Source organism: Pelobates fuscus, chromosome 4, assembly GCF_036172605.1.
Source record: "Pelobates fuscus isolate aPelFus1 chromosome 4, aPelFus1.pri, whole genome shotgun sequence".
NCBI classification, from domain to species: Eukaryota; Metazoa; Chordata; class Amphibia; order Anura; family Pelobatidae; genus Pelobates; species Pelobates fuscus.
This window is the reverse complement of record NC_086320.1, coordinates 269,802,660-269,826,095: the sequence shown is the minus strand read 5'-3', so window position 1 is coordinate 269,826,095 and position 23,436 is coordinate 269,802,660. Positions and strand designations below refer to the sequence as shown.

Here is a 23,436-nt window from a genome sequence, read left to right as displayed (position 1 = left end):
AACCTGAAATTGAAGTTCCTGTACCGCGGTGCGCGCTGTGAAGCCGGCCCATGCTTCAAGACAGGTAAGTAATTATGGGACAAGGGAAAGTGCACTAGGGGACACTATGGGAGGAGGGGTGAATACTATGGGAGGGAGGGGGGGGGGGGAAATACTATGGGAGGGAGGGGGGGGAGAAATACTGATAAGGGAATCTTTTAAGCAAACAAAGAAGTTTGAATGACTATCTGTTCCTGTCCAAATTAGAGATGTTTAAATTGCGTATACGCAGAAGTAAATTCACACTGACACAGAGTTCAGATTAGATGAAAGAACTTAAGGAAATTTATTGGCTTCTGGTTAAAAAGCAGGCTTGCAAGCCCTTTTAAAGGTAGAATTACATCATTATCAAAATCAAGATACGAGCAAGAAAACACTGTCAATTGGCTAAAGGTGTAAAGTGGTTAGTCAAATGCCCTCCTTGTTGGGTGTTACGTCTTATGTCATAACTGACGTCATGACTAGCTCCTACAGGTTTCGGCTCCATTTTGCTAAGCACGAGGGAGCTTACTCGATGGGAGGGGGGCTTGGCAGCCATCCATAATGAGTGGCTGGTACGTTGATGGTTTCAAGGTTAGTATCCTTCAGTGTTCTCAAGGCCTTCTTAGCAATTATACATTCTATCAAGACTATCTGGTACAGTGTTTCATTTAATCAGAAGATTCTAGCATTTTCTGCTGACATGCTGTTTCTATGAACAAAGGAATCTTGTAAAGCTTAAACTATGAGGCCTGAGAGCTGAATATGAGAATATAGTATTAAAGCGGCCCAGTAAGGGTTATATAGTTTATAAGGGGCCTAATAATGGTTAATATATAATAATTCTACAACAATACTATGGGAGGGAGGGGGGGGAAATACTATGGGAGGGAGGGGGGGGGGAAATACTATGGGAGGGAGGGAGGGAGGGGGGGGGGAAATACTATGGGAGGGGGGGGGAATACTATGGGAGGGAGGGGGGGAAATACTATGGGAGGGAGGGGGGGGAATACTATGGGAGGGAGGGGGGGGAATACTATGGGAGGGAGGGAGGGGGGGGAATACTATGGGAGGGAGGGGGGGAATACTATGGGAGGGAGGGAGGGGGGGAATACTATGGGAGGGAGGGAGGGGGGGAATACTATGGGAGGGAGGGAGGGGGGGGAATACTATGGGAGGGGGGGGAATACTATGGGAGGGGGGGGAAATACTATGGGAGGGAGGGGGGGAATACTATGGGAGGGAAGGAAATACTATGGGAGGGAGGGAGGGGGGGAATACTATGGAATGGGGGGAGAATACTATGGAAAGGGGGGGAACACTATGGGAGGGGGTGGAGAATACTATGGGAGGGGGGGGAGAATACTATGGAATGGGGGGGACACTATGGGATGGGGGGAACACTATGGGATGGGGGGAGCACTATGGGATGAGGGGGGAACACTATGGGATGAGGGGGGGACACTATGGGTTGAGGGGGGGACACTATGGGATGAGGGGGGGGGACACTATGGGATGAGGGGGGGGACACTATGGGATGAGGGGGGGAAATTTCCTGGAATTTCCTTCTTAAAATGAGGTGCGTGTTATACGCCGATAAATACGGTATTTACTAAGAAGAGAAAAAGGGGGGAAAAAAAGAGTGGCATCCCAAGCAATGGCAGCTGTCCAGCGGAATCGCGAGAGATATAGGAGGTGCGTACTACACCTTGTGACACCACCAGAGGGGGTACCATCAGCTGTATTGCTAGGTAGGAACTCCAGCCATGATCTCTTGAGCTCCACAGGCAGCTTAGAATCAAGAATTGCTGAAAGCTGCCGAGACTCATGGAGAAGACTGGGCAGGGAAAGCAGCATGGAGAAGTGTACTAGAATATCTGTACTATGCGTTGCTTGTTAGGCCAAAGAGATTTGGTAAGCACAGTTTAAATAGAGACACTGGGAATATGACATCCTATCCCCCGTGCCTGTCTCTGTGCTGCTTACACAAAAAAACAGGCCGGACACGAAGGGCTGCATGAAACGCATATGCTACCCAAGCCACTAACAAGACTCATAATAAAACATAACTGCCAGCTGTTGTCAGCATTGGTACCAGTATCAGAGCCTGTATACCTTTTTTATATTATTTTCAAAGTGAGAGTGTCTCTGTGTTTCTGTCTGTTTTGTACCAGTGTTTGTGTGTGTCTCTGTATCTGTGCATGTCTCTCTGTGTTCCTTTCTATGTCAGTGCATGACTCTGTGTGTGCCTTTCTGTCAGCAGTGTCACAAAGAAGGTGCGGAGGGGTGACACCATGAAATACCCTAGTGACTCCACTGCAGCTGTCAATGGCTTCCTGCCGGTTGCTGGGGCACATGTTGTTAGCATAGTTAGCCTTGCTTTTCAAAGAATTGCTCAAGCCATTATAACCAAGACTGCTGTAGTGCTTATGATGCCAGGAGTACCCTGGCCCCATTCCCCAGTAATAGGGGAAAGTATTTTGTAATGGTTTAGCTTCTTAACGGAGTCCCACCAGGCTAATGATCTATTTTGTAGGTGTACCTATGACTTCAGACTTCTGGAAGGCTACTTCAGACTGATGCCTGTATTGTCAGTCATTGATTGAGAGCATCAACTGACTGCTCATTGAGCTTCTGTGCATCACATTTGCACAAAAATGACACTGGCCAGCCAGGATCTCTTTCTCTGGGCTGACTGACGCCTCCATGATGCTGCTGCAGCTGGAGTTCCACCTCTGTCAGCAGAGTGGTAATCTCTGTATGTCAGGGCTTGACAAATTTGCTTTCAATCTAGGAGCCAGCTAAAAAGGTTCCCCGACGACAAAATTACAATTCCTAAAGGGACACTATAGTCGCCAGAACTACTACAACCTAATGTTGTGGTCTGGTGTCTATAGATTGTCCCTGCAAGTTATTAAAAGTAAGCTCTGCCTTTTTAGGCAAAAGGCAGTGTTTACATTGCTGCCTAGTAACACCTCTAGTGGCCGTCACTCAAACGGCCACTCAAGTGTCTCCTACCGATCTACCTACATTCAGCGTCTTCACGCTCTGAATGGAGGCGCTGAACATTCCCCATATTGATTTATTGCATCTCTATGAGGAGATGCTGATTGGTAATTGATAATCTCCACTATGGAGGCTGGCCAGCTGATGCGAGACCAGCATAGTGTTGGAAAAAATTTGAGTAAAAACACCATTCCCATGTGATTTAGAGGGGGCTGGTGATCTAAACGCACATACTCAAAGACAGATATATTTAAGGAGAACGTTAAAATCTAATTATGTCCAACGATAATTATAGGGCAGTGAAGGGGTTAAGCCTGATTTTTGTAAACAGAAATGAAAGTACACTGTCCTAAGCTAAAGAGAGATCATAAACAACTTTTAATAGTAATAAGTACACACAAACTAAAGCATGTGAACAAAAAATGTGAAGGAACGTGACAACAGTAAGTAATCATATATAAAGATATATATATATATATATATATTGCCCTTAGTAGTTGTAAGGAAACCAAGTGTATTTAAACCTCAATCGGTAGTTTCCTCCCGGACCACCAGAGCCTAGTGAACATAGCCCTCCGTTCGGTAGTAATGGTAGACGAATCCCCGTGTAATTTCAATAGTGTCCCTGTATAATTCCCTCAGTAAGACACACAAACTCCCAAACAGCATATGTATCTCCGCTGGTATATCAGGTAAAAATCCCCAAATCCCCCAGTAACCAGACGAAGCACAGTACAGGGCGTCAACTGACAATTTTTTTAAAAAAAAATCAGGCTCAAGGAGTCAACTGCCAACATGAAACAAGGGAATGCAAACTGTCACCCCAACTCCAAACAGGGGAATTCCTTCACAGTAGTGAATATAGTTTTATAAGGTCTTGAGAGGGGGGGCCGTGGCCTGACTGTGAAGCTGTGCAGACGCACAATCCAAAAGCTCCTGGGCCTAGGGCCAATTATTGACTAAATCCGGGGGCAAACTAAATAATCCTGAACCCCAATTCACCACAACTTGCTCAGCAGACACTGGCGAACAGGGAGATACCTCACATGCCCAGAAAACCCGCCGGAATGACCAAGCTGAGGCCTGGGGCCTATACCAACCAGGGTAAGGGAGGGGCGGCCGCTCTCCTGGCCCATAAAGACAAGCAGTACCCGCAGCGAATGGCTGTCCCCCCCCCCCCCCCTCAGGACCGGTGGGGGTTATCCTGGTCCCAATCGTCTCGACTGGCAAGCCCCAGCGGACCCTAAAAGCGAACATCAGCCCCATCCACGCACCAAACTTGCAGGCAGACCAAAATGGCGGACAAGCAGTCTCATGGAAGTTCTGGGCCTTCACAAGAAAAGCCCCAACACAAAGGACTCTCTCACTACCCGTCTGGACGAGCTGTTTGAGGTCTTGTGGGCACGGATAACAGCCCGACACGAGGCAGAGCAATCAAAGCTGCTGGAGAACGGACGCACGGAGGTCCAACAAGGCGACCAGGCTGCCTTCGGGCAAAGCCGTGAAAAATCAGTCCACGTATCTCCATACTAGCCCATCCGAGTCGAGGGCCACCAGGGGAGTAACCTCGAAGCATCGACCACGCAGGCGGAGACCCACCTGCCGACAATGGCACGCCACCAACACCAGGGTCTCCAGACCAGTCCCGAAAGGGAAGGACCCGGCCTTCAAAAGTCCCGAGCCTGTGGCCACAGGATGCTGGCCCTGCTACAAGCCCGGAGCGTGAGGGCACCACCGGTCAGCTCCTGGCCAACCGCCAACCTCTACAATACCTCACACAAGCACCAGAAAGCGCAGCAGCACGCACACAGGACGAAGGCTCTAACATGGCCAGCTCACAAGCAGCAGAGCCCATCGAAGCTATCAACAACACGGTGGAAACCGCCAAAGAGCAGACCTCAACCATGCATCAAACCTTGCCAGCCTTGGAAACCCAAGTTCCTGACAACCGAAAAGCATAGCCTCAAACCTGGGACTCAAAGCTCAGTACGCTCCAGTACAGACGGGGACATTACTCGAACGAAACGTGGTATAGGGTGAATGTTTTTGTCCCACTACCTTCCTTTTATAGAGGGGACCCCCTGGGGAATCGCCATAGCATGATGTACCTTACACATAGCTGGCTATCTGCCTCTAACATGTCGACTCACTTTGTTTAGCCTTAAAACCAACTACCATATAGTTGATACTCTTGATTGCTAGCACTGTTTTCTCTTACCTTTTGCACCCTCTCAGGATCTAAGCTTGGACCTTTAGTTAGCCTGCACTAGAAACATATAAGTCTATGCCTAGACAGAATGTCAGTATCTTCCACAATTCATCAAGCTTGTTTATCATATGCTAGTATGTATATATTTCCTCCTGTAGTCTCTCAGGTCCTAAGCCCAGACTTATAATTCAGCCTGTTTACTTAAACCATAAAAATGTGCAGTTTTTTATTCGTCACGACACTGTATTTACCTGTGATTTTGCTATATGTTTGTCATGCTGTCATGGCATCACAAGCAAACATGTTACTCTATGCACTAAGAAAAATAAAGAATATAAAAATATATATAAATATATATATATTATATTTTATTATTATTTTTTTTAATATATAAGCTCTTGAGAGATCCCAGGCTAAGTTGTCTCTAAAAAAGAGAGGATACTGTTGCAATTAGATGTCTAAATAGTTGTTACACATGAAGAGCAAAATAGTCAATATCCAAGGTGGCGACAAATGTAGCAACGACCAGAGAGTTATATCAATCTGAGGAAACCAGAAATTTCACCAAAACGGCTATTTGAGATAAAAGAATATGTGTATATTGCTGCAGCAATATACACAAAATCTTAAATCTAGAAAGATACATCTAGTAGTTCTACCTAAATAGAAGGTAATAGAAAGAGATTACTGAAGTAAATGTGTAAACAAAATAACGTCAGTGGTAGGAAGTACTGGTAAAAAAATAATGATAAACACTGTGCCTTCAAGTCCTAGCAGATAACGGAAAGACTAGTATCAAGTAAAAAAATAATAAATCTGTGCCTTCGAGGGCACCTCTCAAAATTTAAATAACTAGTCTAACTTCCTCAATAATATCAGAACCTTCTGCAGTTGTATAAGTATAATGACCGGTCTCAACCTAATACAGCGGGCAGGAGACCGGTAAACCAAGAATTCTAACAGCCGAATACCATAGATCAGGGATAGGGAATCTTCGGCACTCCAGATGTTGTGGACTACATCACCCATAATGCAAGACATCATGGGAGGTGTAGTCCAAAACATCTGGAGTGCCAAAGGTTGACTATGCCTGCCATAGAGGTATGTCAAGATAATATCAGCAACCTTGATGGCATATCTATCAATGTTAATTATCCGTGGAAGAGGCTGGAGATCTCGAACAGTAAGCCCCAGCGCGTTTTGCCAGTAAGCGGCTCTTCAAAGGGGACTCCTGACAGACACACACGCACAATGACAGACAGACCCTGACAGACACATACGCTGACAGACACATACACACTGAAAGACACACACTCTCTCCCACAGTCACCGACGGACACAGACACGCACACTGACAGAAACACACTCACATTCTCTCACACAGTTCCAAATATTATTTGATACACTCAATGGAGGAATGTGGGTGGGTAGGCGGCAGGCTGGAATTTTTTATATGCTGTCCTTCCAGCTTGCAATTCCCCTGCGGGAGGAGGGAGGGAGCAGGCCGCCCGATCCCAGGCACCAGGTTTAAATTCTTTTTTTTTTTTTTTTTTTTTTTTTGTCAATCTTTCTTTTGAGGCATTTGTGAAATGGGATACAGAATGAAGAAGAGGGGATGTACGTTTTCCATACAGATTGGGGTCTCCTAATACAATGTAGCATCTCCTATGAGAGGCAGCCTCTTTTTATATTAGGTAAGCGTACCATAACAACACAAGCATTTGTTCAGGAAATGGTTGCAAGGGTTAATTAATGATTGCTCAAATGGTAGTCTACATGCGTACCAAATAACTGATTAGGCATGCTATATATTAAACAACTTAGGTTCTGTTTCAGTGCTTATATGCATGGCATTTTAAGCTTGTCACATAACCGGTTAAATGCTCAGATTCGAATAACGAGAAGCTGCCACAGTTTAACAACAGTAAAACATATTTACACAGGCGAAACTTAACTGCAGAGTGCTATGGTGAGAGATTACTCTGACTGCTTTTATCCTAAAGCAAGTATGATGGGAGGCAGGCATAGTGCATTATGAGCAGAGCGTGTTATAAGTAAACCGATAAGACTAATCGTGGTTTTAAACAGTGTTATATTATGTTACTTGCTTGTCAAGAAACCGCATGGGGTCGTGGTAAGCTAGGCAATGGAGGTAATGGGAGGCATTGCTCCGGATGCAGGAACATTCTTTTGGTGCTATCGATAGACATTATTAGGATTACTGTCTCAAGTCCTAGCCAAGCGCCAGTAAGGTCACCAGGCACTAGCTAATATGTCCTTTAGTATCTGTCAGTGTACTCAGCCCACTCCGCAAGGTGCGAATGCCGTTTGGCTGCTGGGAGCTTGTCTGCTGAGCCTCAGGATGGCAGCCTAGTGGGTTTCTTCCGTGCTGGAGGTCCATTCTCGACTGCCGTAGTGCCTTCTCCAGCGGTAAGGTCGGCTGGGACTTTCCGATGCCGTGGTGTCACTGCTTCCAGGAACTGCCCATCTTCGGCCTGAGGCCTTAGTAGGCGCTCGTGCCTGTTTGCCATTGATCCCATCAACAGGATCGTGGGCCCAGGGTTCCAACGGGTACCGATCTTCTCCCTGGGGGTATGTAGGCTGTGGAGGTGTTCCTCCTGGTGAGCGCCCAGCTCAGATGAAGGGTGAGCGGTTAAATCCGCAGCGGTGTCCACGTGGGTGGTGCATTGTGCTGGGACACTAGTGCCCTGCGCCCGGCATGTCTCCGGATTTGGTGGCTGCTGGGCGATTCGGGTTGTTTGCTGGTGCCTATTCACCGGGGTCAGCGGTGGCTGTATCTGTGCTGCACGTGATTCAATCCGGCACCAGAACGCTGTGCAGATTTTCTCAAAGGCTGCATTGAAGTGTGCCTCCCAAGCAGGCCTCCATGTGCTCTCCTCCGCTGGCGCCATTTTAGTTTCTGCTTGTCGTGAAGGAGTATTCTGGGGGTTTGGTGAGTCCTTTGTGCTTTTTAGTTGCTGCGCCCCCGTGTGGGACCGGGATAACCCCCTCCGGTCTGGGGGGGGGAGAGGAGAATCAGGTCGATTTATGGTATTCTGACGGCGGGTGGCTGGAAGACTGGCCGCGTCTCCCCTCCAAGAGGTTCGCCAGTCAGGTAGGCCGTAGTGGGTAGTTTAGGTCGCGGACCGTGGACGGGGCTCTTCAGTCACCCGTGAGAGTTCCCCCTCGGCGTGTGGTTCAGATTTGAGCTCTTTGGCTTCAGTTTGACGGTTGCTGGGTTGTCGTTTTGTGTGTTTTGACGTGGTTGTATGAGGAGCTCCCCTCAAACACGTCCGTCGGCCATGCTTGCTTGGCCCCGCCCCCCAGGTTTAAATTCTTAGTCGTCATGGTGACCTGGGATTTGTCGAGCCCTGCTGTATGTACAGCATTTCATAGAAAAATGCACATAAAGATGCCAGGTACCATGACCACTGCAAATCACTGAATTTCTCGTGTTGCTTGGAGTAACCCTTTAATGTAATGGGTGTAAATAGCCTTTTTATGTTCACCTCTGTCTATTCTATTTCTAAAATGACAAAAAGGCTTTTTCAGTGCAGGGAGAGACTGTATCTGTGCAGGATAGCATGTGAGCTATACACTAAAGTGTGAAGGTTTTTTTTTTTTATATTGGATAAAATGGAAAAAGAATATACTGAATTATTACCACACCAACTATATGCTATTTTTAACTTTGACTTCGAACACAAAAAGGTTGAGTCTTTTACAGCATGGGTATGTGCAAAAGACCTGTAATAGCTTTCATAGACAATTGGATTCCAATATTGTTGAATGGGTGAGGCAGTGGCTGAGTGACAGGCAACAGAGGGTTGTAGTCAATGGAGTATATTCGAAGCTTGGGCTTGTCACCAGTGGGGTACCTCAGGGCTCTGTACTTGGACCCATTCTCTTTAATATTTTTATTAGTGATATTGCAGAAGGTCTTGATGGTAAGGTATGTATTTTTGCTGATGATACTAAGATATGTAACAGGGTTGATGTTCCAGGAGGGATAAGCCAAATGGCAAATGATTTAGGTAAACTCGAAAAATGGTCAGAGTTGTGGCAACTGACATTTAATGTGGATAAGTGCAAGATAATGCATCTTAGACGTAAAAACCCAAGGGCAGAGTACAGAATATTTGATAGAGTCCTAACCTCAACATCTGTGTAAAGGGATTTAGGGGTGATTATTTCTGATGACTTAAAGGTAGGCAGACAATGTAATAGAGCAGCAGGAAATGCTAGCAGAATGCTTGGTTGTATAGGGAGAGGTATTAGCAGTAGAAAGAGGGAAGTGCTCATGCCATTGTACAGAACACTGGTGAGACCTCACTTGGAGTATTGTACGCAGTACTGGAGACCGTATCTTCAGAAGGATATTGATACCTTAGAGAGAGTTCAAAGAAGGGCTACTAAACTGGTTCATGGATTGCAGGATAAAACTTACCAGGAAAGGTTAAAGGATCTTAACATGTATAGCTTGGAGGAAAGACGAGACAGGGGGGATATGATAGAAACATTTAAATACATAAAGGGAATCAACACAGTAAAGGAGGAGACTATATTTAAAAGAAGAAACACTACCACAACAAGAGGACGTAGTCTTACATTAGAGTGACAAAGGTTTAAAAATAATATCAGGAAGTATTACTTTACTGAGAGGGTAGTGGATGCATGGAATAACCTTCCAGCTGAAGTGGTAGAGGTTAACACAGTGAGGGAGTTTAAGCATGCATGGGATAGGCATAAGGCTATTCTAACTATAAGATAAGGCCAGGGACTAATGAAAGTATTTAGAAAATTGGGCAGACTAGATGGGCCGAATGGTTCTTATCTGCCGTCACATTCTATGTTTCTATGTTCTATTGTCGTGATGTTATACGGCCTTCGTAAGTAAATGAGATACAAAGCACTCACAGCAAGAAACAATTAAAGTAACACCACTGTGTGTGTGTATGTATGTATATGTGTGTGTGTGTGTATGTATGTATGTATGTATGTATGTATATGTGTGTGTATATATATATATATATAATATACATATTAGTGTGTGTATGTATGGATATATATATATTTGCGCACACACACACAAGCGTTTAACTGAATGTAGGTATTTTTGACCCTATGTTAACAAATTACATTGGAAACATTTATGTCACCACTCCCCAACTAAGTGATAGGACACTGTCTTTAAACTGAGCTATGCAGGTGCTTAGGAAGAAAGTCAGCAATCCTTTCTATACATGCTCAATGTTTGCTCAAAACCAGGAAATGGCATTTTTATTTTACCCAAAATTAAACCGGACACAGATGTTAGTATTTCTTTACATAGGAGTATATATTCCCATGATACTGACGTCACAACATTCTAAAACAGCCTTCCAGTTTTAAAGCTAGGGTCATATTTGCATATCCATGATTTTTTGTATGAGTAGTGTTTGAATGTATATAATTAATTAGAGTGCATGAGAGTATTTTTGTGCATGGTGTAGCTTGTACATATCTCAAGAATAACTCCCTGTGGACTGCAAGTCATAGGCTTATCGTATCTGCTAATGTCCACTACCTATCACTGCTGCTCAAGCAAATAAGTCTGCACTTTCAAGGAGAGTAAGTTGGACCGGTGCTCTTTAAGTGGTTACAGTTTCTAAAGTCCCCTGGCACCATCCTTTCATTCGGTTAATAAACCATTTTAAATGCCAAGTTAGAGCCCAAGCAGCCTATCCCATCTGTGATGTTAGTATTAGAATGAGCAGCAATGTGCTTGGCTGAGATCATCTGCGTGCTCCCAGCCTATTAGAGCACCCATTTCTGGTATGAATGAGTATGGCCTTAAGGAAGTATTTAATCTTTGCCTTAGCCACACCCCCAGTAGGGGCCAGGTTACAGGTGGCCTCCGAGTTGTCTTAACCCCTTAAGGACCAAACTTCTGGAATAAAAGGGAATCATGACATGTCACACATGTCATGTGTCCTTAAGGGGTTAAATTGCTTGAAAATAATTTCACACTAAGTGGAGTCAAAGTGCCAGGGGGCTCCAAGTACCAAAATCCATTCAATGAAATGGTTATACAGAGTACAGAGTCCCTTTTAAAGGTATGAAGTTGGGGGTGGAATCTGGGCATCATTATTGCAGCATTGACATGTAGTGGTTTTGATACCTTGAGTGGTCCTTAGGTATGCTGCATAACTAGCAATGCCATAAGGTGTACTGCCAAAAGCACGGTATACTCCAATGCTTACCCGTGATAAAGCTGTAATTTACATCATGCCCCTTTGATGACTGCTATTAGTTATTTACATAGGCGTGCACAGCCTATTGCATTAGGGTGTGCACCCTAAAGCACAAACACACGCCGCGTGTATATGTATGTGTGTATATATGTATGTGTGTATATGTTTGTGTGTGGGTGCAGTGTGTGTGTGTGTGTGTGAGGACGCTGTGTGAGGGCGCTGTGTGTGCTGTATGTGTGAAGGTGCTGTATGTGTGTGTGTGCTGTGTGAGGGTGCTGTATGTGTGTAGGTGCTGTGTGTGTGGGTGTGTGTGCTGTATGTGTGTGGGTGATTGTGGGGGTACATGACTCAATATCCCCCCTCCCTTCTTACCTTATGTAGGGAGGGGGGATTCTTGTTCCTGCTGCCTTCCCTGGTGGTCCAGTGGAGGTGAGGTGCCGTTTAGTTAATATCCCCCCTCCCTTGTTACCTTATGTAGGGAGGGGGGACCATGCTACCGCCATCCCTGGTGGTCCAGTGGAGAGTGAACTCTACCCTGCGGGGCTAGAGTTCACTCTCGCGAGATTTGAGCGTTGCTGCGGCAACGCTCAGATCTCGCGAGAGGAACCCGGCGGAGCTGCTGGTTGAGCTCCCCGGGTCCTCTCCTGCCTCCCTCCCTGCCTGTGGGTCGGTGGGGAGGGAGGCTGAGAGCAGAGCCGGCGCTCGGATAGCGCCGGCTCTGCATGAGCCAACAGGGGAGATCCTGAGATCTCCCCTGCCGGTCTCACTCCATAGGCGTGCCGCAGGGATTAGGGTGTGCCCAGGCACACCCGGCACGCCTATGGTTATTTATATAAAGCCAACATATTCCACAGTGCAGTACAATAGGAAACAAGACAAACATTTAATTCTAACAAAACATTTATGACATACAGGAACAGTAGGTGCACAAACAAGATCACAATCTAAAGAATACTAAATGTATGGTTTCTTTTATATTCTAACACCGGAAAAATTTTACTGCCCATTAAAATGTATGAAATTGGATTTCCGCTCATGACAATTTGCTATCATTCGATTTACAGGTATAAATGTAAAATTAATAATATATCTGTAATCAAGATTAAAAAATTGGAACATGTTTCTTTTTGCTAAGTCTGTTTACTCATGTGTGCATCATTTCCTGTAATCATCCTATGTCCGTTGTACTCCTACTGTCAAACACATTCCATAGACACAAGTTACTACTTGAGAATATTATATACCCATTGTATTATGACTTACTGAAATTATGTGCATCTCATTCTGTTACTGGCATATACACCCTGGAATACCAGCACTATAAACTAGCATGCAATGATATTTTTTCTGAATCTCCATCAAATCCCCCCCCAACACTTCTATATTACTCAATAACTAGTCATATATTAAATCTACAGAGTGCCCGTATCTACTTAAAGCAACAAATGTTCATCTCTTCCTATTAAGTTTATTCAACATGTTACTTTCTGAGTCATTTATAAAGGATACATTCTTTTTGACAGAATCTGTGGACATCACCTTACCACCCAACATATCAGTTACTATAGAACGTAGTGCTGGACCAACCTCGCCACCTTGCAGTATCTGTACTGGAAAAGATGGCTGCAAGCTCTCTAAGCTACAGATACAACCTGGGACAAGTGTCCGCTACAATTTCACCTGTACTACACCTGAAAATCACTTTGTTATGGTAATTCGCAGGATGATTGGTAAGAATTTTCAGTGATCTTAAAGTATAATTTAAAGAGTTTTATACTCTTGAGGGAGTGCCATTCTAACAATCCAATCTTTGGTGTTTGATACTGAGCACAGTACTCTGGCTAAGTTACCTCCATTAATAGTTGCCTCTATCTGGAGGATCACAGTGTAGTGATTATAGTTCATCTCTAGACACTTTATAGGGACAATAACATCGGGTCCTTAACAGGGACAATAGGTTACAGCCTAGGCGCTACTGTGTCTGGGAAATAATTTGATTATTTATTGCTGACTTTATTAAGCTCCAGACATTAGGGAACTATATAACAAAACATTTTAAAAAATCACACTTTTTAGTAACCTTAATTTAAAAAAAAACAGGGCATCTCCAGACATGGCTAACTTTCCCAAGCAGCATGTTCAAAAAGCGCCGGGATCAGATGTACCCAGCCCGAGAAATCTTTGAGTGAAGTTTGACCAGGCTGGGGCTACTTTCCAATCCAGCTCAGAGTTCTAGACTGTCATGGCTAAGTGCTCTCTGATGACAAGTGTCTCTGGCTTTGGAAAAGAGGGCTACTCCTGGCTCTTGGTGAGCATTGGTAGTTTGTCCTCTTCCACCATCAACATTATGAACAGGCTTCCCAGTTGGGTCCCAAACATGTCCTAGTACTGAGCAGGACCTAATCTCAAGAGCGGCTCTCGTACAAGTACTGAGCTCCCAGCTGGCATGAGTGTGTGTTTACATGCTCTTGGTAAGGTTTTGGCTATGGTTACATACCAGTCTGAATACCTGGGTGGCATATGTGTAAGTATTATCTAGAGATACATGTCTGCAAACAAGAAAATGATGTTAAATATATTTGGATTAAAGCTTTTAATGGTTGCTGTTGTATGTATGTATGTATGTATGTATGTATGTAAAAGCTTCAGAGCAAGCTGAAATGTGGGTACTTCCATATAAATTGATATTTTCCTTTTTGTCTAGACTGCAACACTGGTGTTTGTCCCTTTGGAAATGTGAGTTTACAACCTTCAAGCTTGACTGGATTAAATAGAACCTTCATGTGGAATGTGGAAGCTCCTCGGAATATAGGTGTAGAATTAAGATTCACTCCATGGATAAGGCAAATTAACCCATCACACAAATGCAAAGATCAGATAACTTTCACTGTTAGCACTTTAATATCTTCCACCAGCATCGGAACTTTCTGCAAGAAAGGCACAGTGTCACGCATTAAGTTGCAAGGAGGTGGTGTTGTTACCCTACAACTACCCTGGAATGAAACGCTGACAGAATCTGGATTCAGCATTGCAAATAGATCTTCCATTAAAAGTATGTATTAACCCACTTGGTGTTTTATGTGTTGCAGTGGTTTAAACTGATTAAAAAGGAATCATGGAAACCATAATATGTTCAGGGCCGACCTTCAGCGGGGTAAGTATCATATGCTAAAACACAAAAAGAAAGCAGATCTACCGCGCCCAGTGTTGTAGTGTAACTGTATAGATTGGTTGTTGGGTTATTCTGACATTATTGACTTCTGAGCAAAACGAACAAGATAATAGTGCAATAAAAAAAATAATACATATTTATTTATTATACTGTTTATTATTTATTTACCGTCTCGCTTCCTGAAACTACTACATCCTTAGGTGGGGATCATACCACCCATGCTGGTTATACTAGAGCAGTGATGGCGAACCTATGGCACGCGTGCCACAGGTGGCACGCCGGGCCCTCTCTGTGGGCACGCGGCCATAGCTTTGCCATCACTGCAGAGTAGGCGCCTGCCTGCCCAAAACGGCAGGCGCCTACTCTGCTTCCGTGTCGGCAGGACCGGAAGCAGGGGGGAGGGATCGAGGAAGCAGCTCTCCCGTCCTCCCGCGAGCTGTGTGGAGCGTTGCCGCGCGTTACCATGGCAACGCTCCACACAGCATCGCGGGACCTGTATGCAGGACCTGTCCTGTCCTGCATACCACCACCGGACCACCAGGGATGACTGTGTTCCCCCCTCCCCTTCACCAAAGGTAACAAGAAGGGAAGGGAATGGGGGGGATACTGATTTAATAACCTACCCCCAGCACCCCTACTCCCACTACCCCCAGCAACCCTACTCCTTCTACTCCCACTACCCCCAGCACCCCTACTCCTTCTACTCCCACTACCCCCAGCACCCCTACTCCTTCTACTCCCACTACCCCCAGCACCCCTACTCCTTCTACTCCCACTACCCCCAGCACCCCTACTCCTTCTACTCCCACTACCCCCAGCACCCCTACTCCTTCTACTCCCCCTACTCCCAGCACCCCTACTCCCACTACCCCCAGCACCCCTACTCCTTCTACTCCCAGCACCCCTACTCCTTCTACTCCCAGCACCCCTACCCCCCTTACCCACAGCACCCCTACCCCCCTTACCCACAGCACCCCTACTCCTCCTACCCCCAGCACCCCTACTCCTCCTACCCCCAGCACCCCTACCCCCCCTTAACCCCAGCAACCCTACCCTCCCTTAACCCCAGCACCCCTACCCTCCCTTAACCCCAGCACCCCTACCCCCAGCACCCCTATCCCCAGCACCCCTACCCCTGCACCCACAGCACCCCTATCCCCCTACACACAGCACCCCTATCCCCCTACACACAGCACCCCTACCCCCCTACACACAGCACCCCTACCCCCCTACACACAGGACCCCTACCCACAGCAGCCCTACACACAGCACCCCTACACACAGCACCCCTACCCCCCCACCACACAGCACCCCTACCCCCCCCCCCCACTCACAGCACCCCTACCCCCCCCCCCACTCACAGCACCCCTACCCCCCACACTCACAGCACCCCCCCCACACACACAGCACCCCTACCCCCCCACACACACAGCACCCCTACCCCCCACACACACAGCACCCCTACCCCCCCACACACACACAGCACCCCTACCCCCCCCCACACACACAGCACCCCTACCCCCCCCACACACACAGCACCCCTACCCCCCCCACACACACACAGCACCCCTACCCCCCCACACACAGCACCCCTACCCCCCACACACACAGCACCCCTATCCCCACACACACAGCACCCCTATCCCCCCACACACAGCACCCCTACCCCCCCCACACACAGCACCCCTACCCCCCCACACACAGCACCCTACCCCCCACACACACAGCACCCTACCCCCCACACACACAGCACCCTACCCCCCACACACACAGCACCCTACCCCCCCACACACAGCACCCTACCCCCCCACACACAGCACCCTACCCCCCCCACACAGCACCCTACCCCCCCCCCCCCCCCCCCCCCCACCCCCCCCACACACAGCACCCTACCCCCCCCACACACAGCACCCTACCCCCCCCACACACAGCACCCTACCCCCCCCACACACAGCACCCTACCCCCCCACACACAGCACCCTACCCCCCCCCACACACAGCACCCTACCCCCCCCACACACAGCACCCTACCCCCCCACACACAGCACCCTACCCCCCCACACACAGCACCCTACCCCCCCACACACAGCACCCTACCCCCCCACACACAGCACCCTACCCCCCCCACACACAGCACCCTACCCCCCCCACACACAGCACCCTACCCCCCCACACACAGCACCCTACCCCCCCACACACTGCACCCTACCCCCCCACACACTGCACCCTACCCCCCACACACTGCACCCTACCCCCCACACACTGCACCCCAACCCCCCACACACTGCACCCCCCCCCACACACTGCACCCCCCCCACACAACATTACACACAGACACATACACTGCACCCCTCAATGCAGTATATGTGTGTGTGTTCAGCAGTCTTTATGTATTCAGCAGTGTGTGTGTGTGTGTGTGTATTCAGCAGACTGCGTGCGTGTATTCAGCAGACTGCGTACTCAGCAGTGTGCGTGTATTTAGCGGACTGTGTGTGTATTTAGCAGTCTGTCTGTGTCTCGGTGTGTGTGTTTGTATTAAGCAGTTGGTGTGCGAATGTGTATGTATTGCATTTGTTGGAGATACTACTAATATAATATAATATAAGCTTAATTTATATCATTATTTTAAATTTTTATAATTTAAATCTCTGTTGTGTTCTTCTTTTAAAACAAAAGTTGTTAACTGTACGAGTAGTTTTTTCTAACTGAAACCTCAGTATTCAGGTTTAATTGCCATGTTGGCACTTTGAGGGAAAAGAAGTTGGCATGTATTGCGGTTTGGGCACTCGGGCTCAAAAAGGTTCGCCATCACTGTACTAGAGCAAGTCCTGCTCTAGGAAATGTAAGTAAGTGTCTTCACTTCCACTCGATTTTAAAAACCGTATTTACTTCACCACTGGAGTTTCTTCATCTTTCTATCTCCACATATATTCTGCATATTACGCTGAACTTGGAGAATCATTGTTATTCCTGCACCATCGCGTATCCTAAGACTGGGATTATACCATCCATGCGCACAACAGTAGAGTTCTAAGTCAGCTATAGTAAATGTGAGTGTGTCTTATAGAATAACTAAAATTGTACATACTAATCACATACCTTATTGCACTATTAACTTGTTTATTCTGTTTTGCTCTGAGGTCAATAATGTCAGAATAACCCAACGACCTATGTATGTATGTATGTATAAATTTACACTATAACACTGGGCGTGTTATATCTTGTTTCTTTTTATGTGTCTGCTTATCGATTTTAAGATTTGGGAATCCTTATACAACTTATTGCTGCCGGAGTCATTTTATTTTGACTATAGTGAGCCAGGGCCGGACTGGGGATGGAAAGCAGCCCTGGAAAAAAAAAAATCTATGCCAAGTCATTGCGCCATATATTGTCGCAATATATATATATATATATATATATATAAACTGCAAATGTCCCGCACTCAATGTACCGGTCTTGTGCTTGCCTCGGTGCTGCCTCAGCCTTCAATATATTCAAATGGAAAGAGTGCACTCGAAGGTCTTCTTAAGGATATAAACAATTTATTTTGCCAAATTTCAAAAGACATACAAGTCGACGTTTCAGTCCTCGTGGGACTTTTTTCAAGACAATGAAAGGCGGAAAAACAGTGATTTAAATATACATTGCAGGTGATTTGATTGGAGAGTAGTTTATATGAAAGAGAGGCTATGCAAACGTGAAAGTGGTTATTCAACTTTGAAAATAGGGATTAACCCCTTGAGTGCCTAAATAAAAAAGGCCTGACGGTGATTGTGGTTACGGCCAAATATCTAATAATCTGCGCTCGCAGACAAATATTAAAATACAAGGATAAGAAATAAGAAGTATCGAAGCCACCTTAAAATAACTAAGAGTTTAAGATTCTATTTGAATATTTTAACAAATTTGTTAAACTGAGTTAAATAGTTTTTTACGTTTGCTACATTTTTAAACACTAACATAAGGTGGCTGCGTATAGATTGGAATTCCCAGTGTCAATAGATACATTGTAACAAAACTTCAAAGTATATTTGAATACCCCGCTGGGGTACTATGTATGTACTAAATTATATTACAAATTAACGGCCATACAGTCTATAGAGTATAACACGAGCAACTATCAGCCAACATATTCTTGCTAAATAAAAATAATATATGAATACTATATGAATAATATGTAGTGGAAAAAAGTCTCTTGAGTTAATCACCAGTTATAATTTTTCTATGACCTGTAGTACAGATATATCAATTACTATTATCTTCTTTATCTTTTCGGGGTGAAGCAGCTGAGTGGGTTGATTTCATTAAGTCCCCCCGGGGACAAAGTTCCTAATGTAAAGATCCAGAAGGCTTCTCTTTGAAGAAGTAGGACGTCTCTGTCACCCCCCCTATTCGGGGCCGGAACATGTTCAATGCCCATAAATTTCAATGTGGGCAGTGTGTGCCCTATTTCCAAAAAATGTTTGGCTATGGGGGTAGTTGCTATGCCGCTAGATAACGCAGTCCTGATGGTGGATCTGTGTCCCCTCATGCGCTCCCTGAGGTCATTAGACGTTTTGCCGATATACATGAGTCCACATGGGCAGGTGATGCGATATACTACATGTGTAGTGGGCTTTTTCTAATATAATATATTGGTCCTTTCAGAGTAAAACATTTAATTATACAGTAAGCATACTCACATGCAGACACAGACAATCTCACTGACACACACAAGCTCATTGATACACAGCCTCATAGACAAACAATTTCACTAATATACATAAGCTCATTGACATAAAAACACAAGCTCACTCACTAGCAGGCACACACACATACACATGCAAGCAAGCTCACTAGCAGGCGCACACACACACACAGCTTAATGTAGTGGTTCTGGTGTCTATAGCCTGCAGGCTTTTGAATGTAAACACTGACTTTGCAGAGAAAAGGCAGTGTTTACATTGCTTCCTAGTGACACCTCTAGTGACAGACACTCAGACGGTCACAAGAGGCACTTCCTTTGTCAGTGCGGATTGGCTGAGATCATCAAGCTTGATGATCTCAGTCATAGAGGCAGAGACCAGCACGACGTTGGGGAAAAAAAAAAGGTGAGTAAAACACTTTTTAAAAACACACACACACACACCACGACTGACACACACACACACACACACACACACCACGAATGACACACACACACACACCATGACAAAGACACACACACACCATGACAGACACATACATGACAGACACACACACCATGATACAGACACACTGTGACACAGACGACACAGACAGACACACAGCATGACACATACAGACACACACACAGCGTAACACAGACACACACACAGCGTAACACAGACAGACACACAGCATGACACAGACACACAGCATGACACAGACACACAGCATGACACAGACACACAGCATGACACAGACACACAGCATGACACAGACACACAGCATGACACAGACACACTGCATGACACAGACAGACACACACACACAGCATGACACAGACAGACACACACACACAGCATGACACAGACAGACACACTGCATGACACAGACACACACTGCGTAACACAGACAGACACACACAGCGTAACACAGACAGACACACAGCATGACACAGACACACACAGCATGACACAGACACACACAGCATGACACAGACACACACTGCATGACACAGACAGACACACACACACAGCATGACACAGACAGACACACTGCATGACACAGACAGACACACTGCATGACACAGACAGACACACTGCATGACACAGACACACTGCATGACACAGACACACTGCATGACACAGACACACTGCATGACACAGACACACTGCATGACACAGACACACTGCATGACACAGACACACTGCATGACACAGACACACTGCATGACACAGACACACTGCATGACACAGACACACTGCATGACACAGACACACTGCATGACACAGACACACTGCATGACACAGACACACTGCATGACACAGACACACTGCATGACACAGACACACTGCATGACACAGACACACTGCATGACACAGACACACTGCATGACACAGACACACTGCATGACACAGACACACTGCATGACACAGACACACCGCATGACACAGACAGACACACACACACCATGACAGACACACACACACCATGACAGACACACACACACCATGACAGACACACACACACCATGACAGACACACACACACCATGACAGACACACACACACCATGACAGACACACACACACCATGACAGACACACACACACCATGACAGACACACACACACCATGATACAGACACAGCATGACACAGACATACACACAGCATGATACAGACACACACACACAGCATGATACAGACACACACACACATCATGACACAGACAGATACACAGCATGACACAGACAGACACAGCATGACACAGACAGACACACAGCATGACACAGACAGACACACAGCATGACACAGACAGACACACACACACAGCATGACACAGACACACTGCATGACACACACACACCATGACAGACACACACACCATGACAGACACACACACCATGACAGACACACACACCATGATACAGACACAGCATGACACAGACATACACACACACACATCATGACACAGACAGATACACAGCATGACACAGCCAGACACACAGCATGACACAGCCAGACACACAGCATGACACAGACAGACACACAGCATGACACAGACAGACACACAGCATGACACAGACAGACACACAGCATGACACAGACAGACACACAGCATGACACAGACACACAGCATGACACAGACACACAGCATGACACAGACACACAGCATGATACAGACACACACACAGCATGACGCAGACACACACACAGCATGAAGCATGACACAGACAGACAGACACACACAGCGTAACACACACACACACACACACACACACAGCATGACACAGACAGACACACAGCATGACACAGACACACTGCATGACACAGACACACACTGCATGACACAGACACACACTGCATGACACAGACACACACTGCATGACACAGACACACACTGCATGACACAGACACACACTGCATGACACAGACACACACTGCATGACACAGACACACACTGCATGACACAGACACACACTGCATGACACAGACACACACTGCATGACACAGACACACACTGCATGACACAGACACACACTGCATGACACAGACACACACTGCATGACACAGACACACACTGCATGACACAGACACACACTGCATGACACAGACACACACTGCATGACACAGACACACACTGCATGACACAGACACACACAGACACACCATGACAGACACACACTGCATGACACAGACACACACAGACACACCATGACAGACACACACAGACACACCATGACAGACACACACAGACACACACACCATGACAGACACACACACACACACACACCATGACAGACACACACACACACACACACCATGACAGACACACACACACACACACCATGACAGACACACACACACACACACCATGACAGACACACACACACACACACCATGACAGACACACACACACACACACCATGACACAGACACACACACACCATGACAGACACACACACACACACACACACACACACACCATGACACAGACACACACACACACACACACCATGACAGACACACACACACACACCATGACAGACACACACACACACACCATGACAGACACACACACACACACCATGACAGACACACACACACACACACACTCCCACTGACATACATATTTTTTAGTACCTGTGGGTGGGCAGACTGGTAGCTGTGCTGGCGGCCGCAGGGAGAACTTGAAAGGCGGCCGCAGGGGAAGCTCTTCATGAGGCCGGGAGCAGGTTCTTCTGGGGGAGCAGGCTGTTCTGTCTCTGCTCCCCCTCCCTCGTGCGCAGCTTAATGAGACCGGAGCCGGAATATGACGTCATATTCCGGCCCCGGTCTCTTTCTAGCGCGCGAGTGAGGGGGAGCAGAGACAGAACAGCCTGCTCCCCCAGAAGAACCTGCTCCCGGCCTCATGAAGAGCTTCCCCTGCGGCCGCCTTTCAAGTTCTCCCTGCGGCCGCAGGTCACCCCGGCCCCAGGTGCCGACGGCCCACCGGTAAATTTCCCGGTATCCCGGTGGGCCAGTCCGGCCCTGTAGTGAGCGCCTATAACTCTGTTACACTAAGTATCATATGCTGCTGTCACATAATACTATGTAGTTATGCTTTGGAGCTCTGGATTTTCCATATTTACCTGGACCTCCTTGATATAAAAACACACAGTAATGCACAGTTTTTATCTATTTACCACTGAGCTCCACTGCAAAAGAGGCCCTTATGTTTTACAGACCTTCACTACAAAAAAACTCACAGTAATGTGAGTATGTTACAGAGCTCTACAACAATAAAACGCAAAGTAATGTGCAGTGGATAAATATGGCAAAGAGCCCCACAACAATACAATTCCAAGTAATTCGTCTAATCGCATATCACAGAGTTTCCTAACTATAAAACAGAGTAATGTGTATTTTGTATGACTAAGTATTTCTGTAATAAAGCTAGCCATCATAGGATGTAATGTGTGTTATTATGTTATTATTTATATAGCGCCATCAAATTCCGCAGCGCTTTACAATGGGGTTTACTGTGTGTGATGTGTGCTATATGTGATATTTGTGATGGGTATTTCATTACGATTTCAAAAAAGTGCATGTAGGGCCATATGAATGCATGTGGGTATTTTTGCATAAGTCAGACACAC

The 23,436-nt window shown here is 46.3% G+C and overlaps 1 protein-coding gene across 1 annotated transcript in view; it reads left to right on the top strand.

Moving 5' to 3' along the window:
* CDCP1 (CUB domain containing protein 1) overlaps positions 1-23,436 on the top strand; it is a 132,048-nt gene that overhangs the window by 17,772 nt on the left and 90,840 nt on the right. The window contains exons 2-3 of the mRNA XM_063452104.1: positions 12,990-13,196; positions 14,171-14,518. Coding sequence (XP_063308174.1) covers positions 12,990-13,196; positions 14,171-14,518 — 555 coding nt within the window. The remainder of the gene's footprint in view (positions 1-12,989; positions 13,197-14,170; positions 14,519-23,436) is intronic.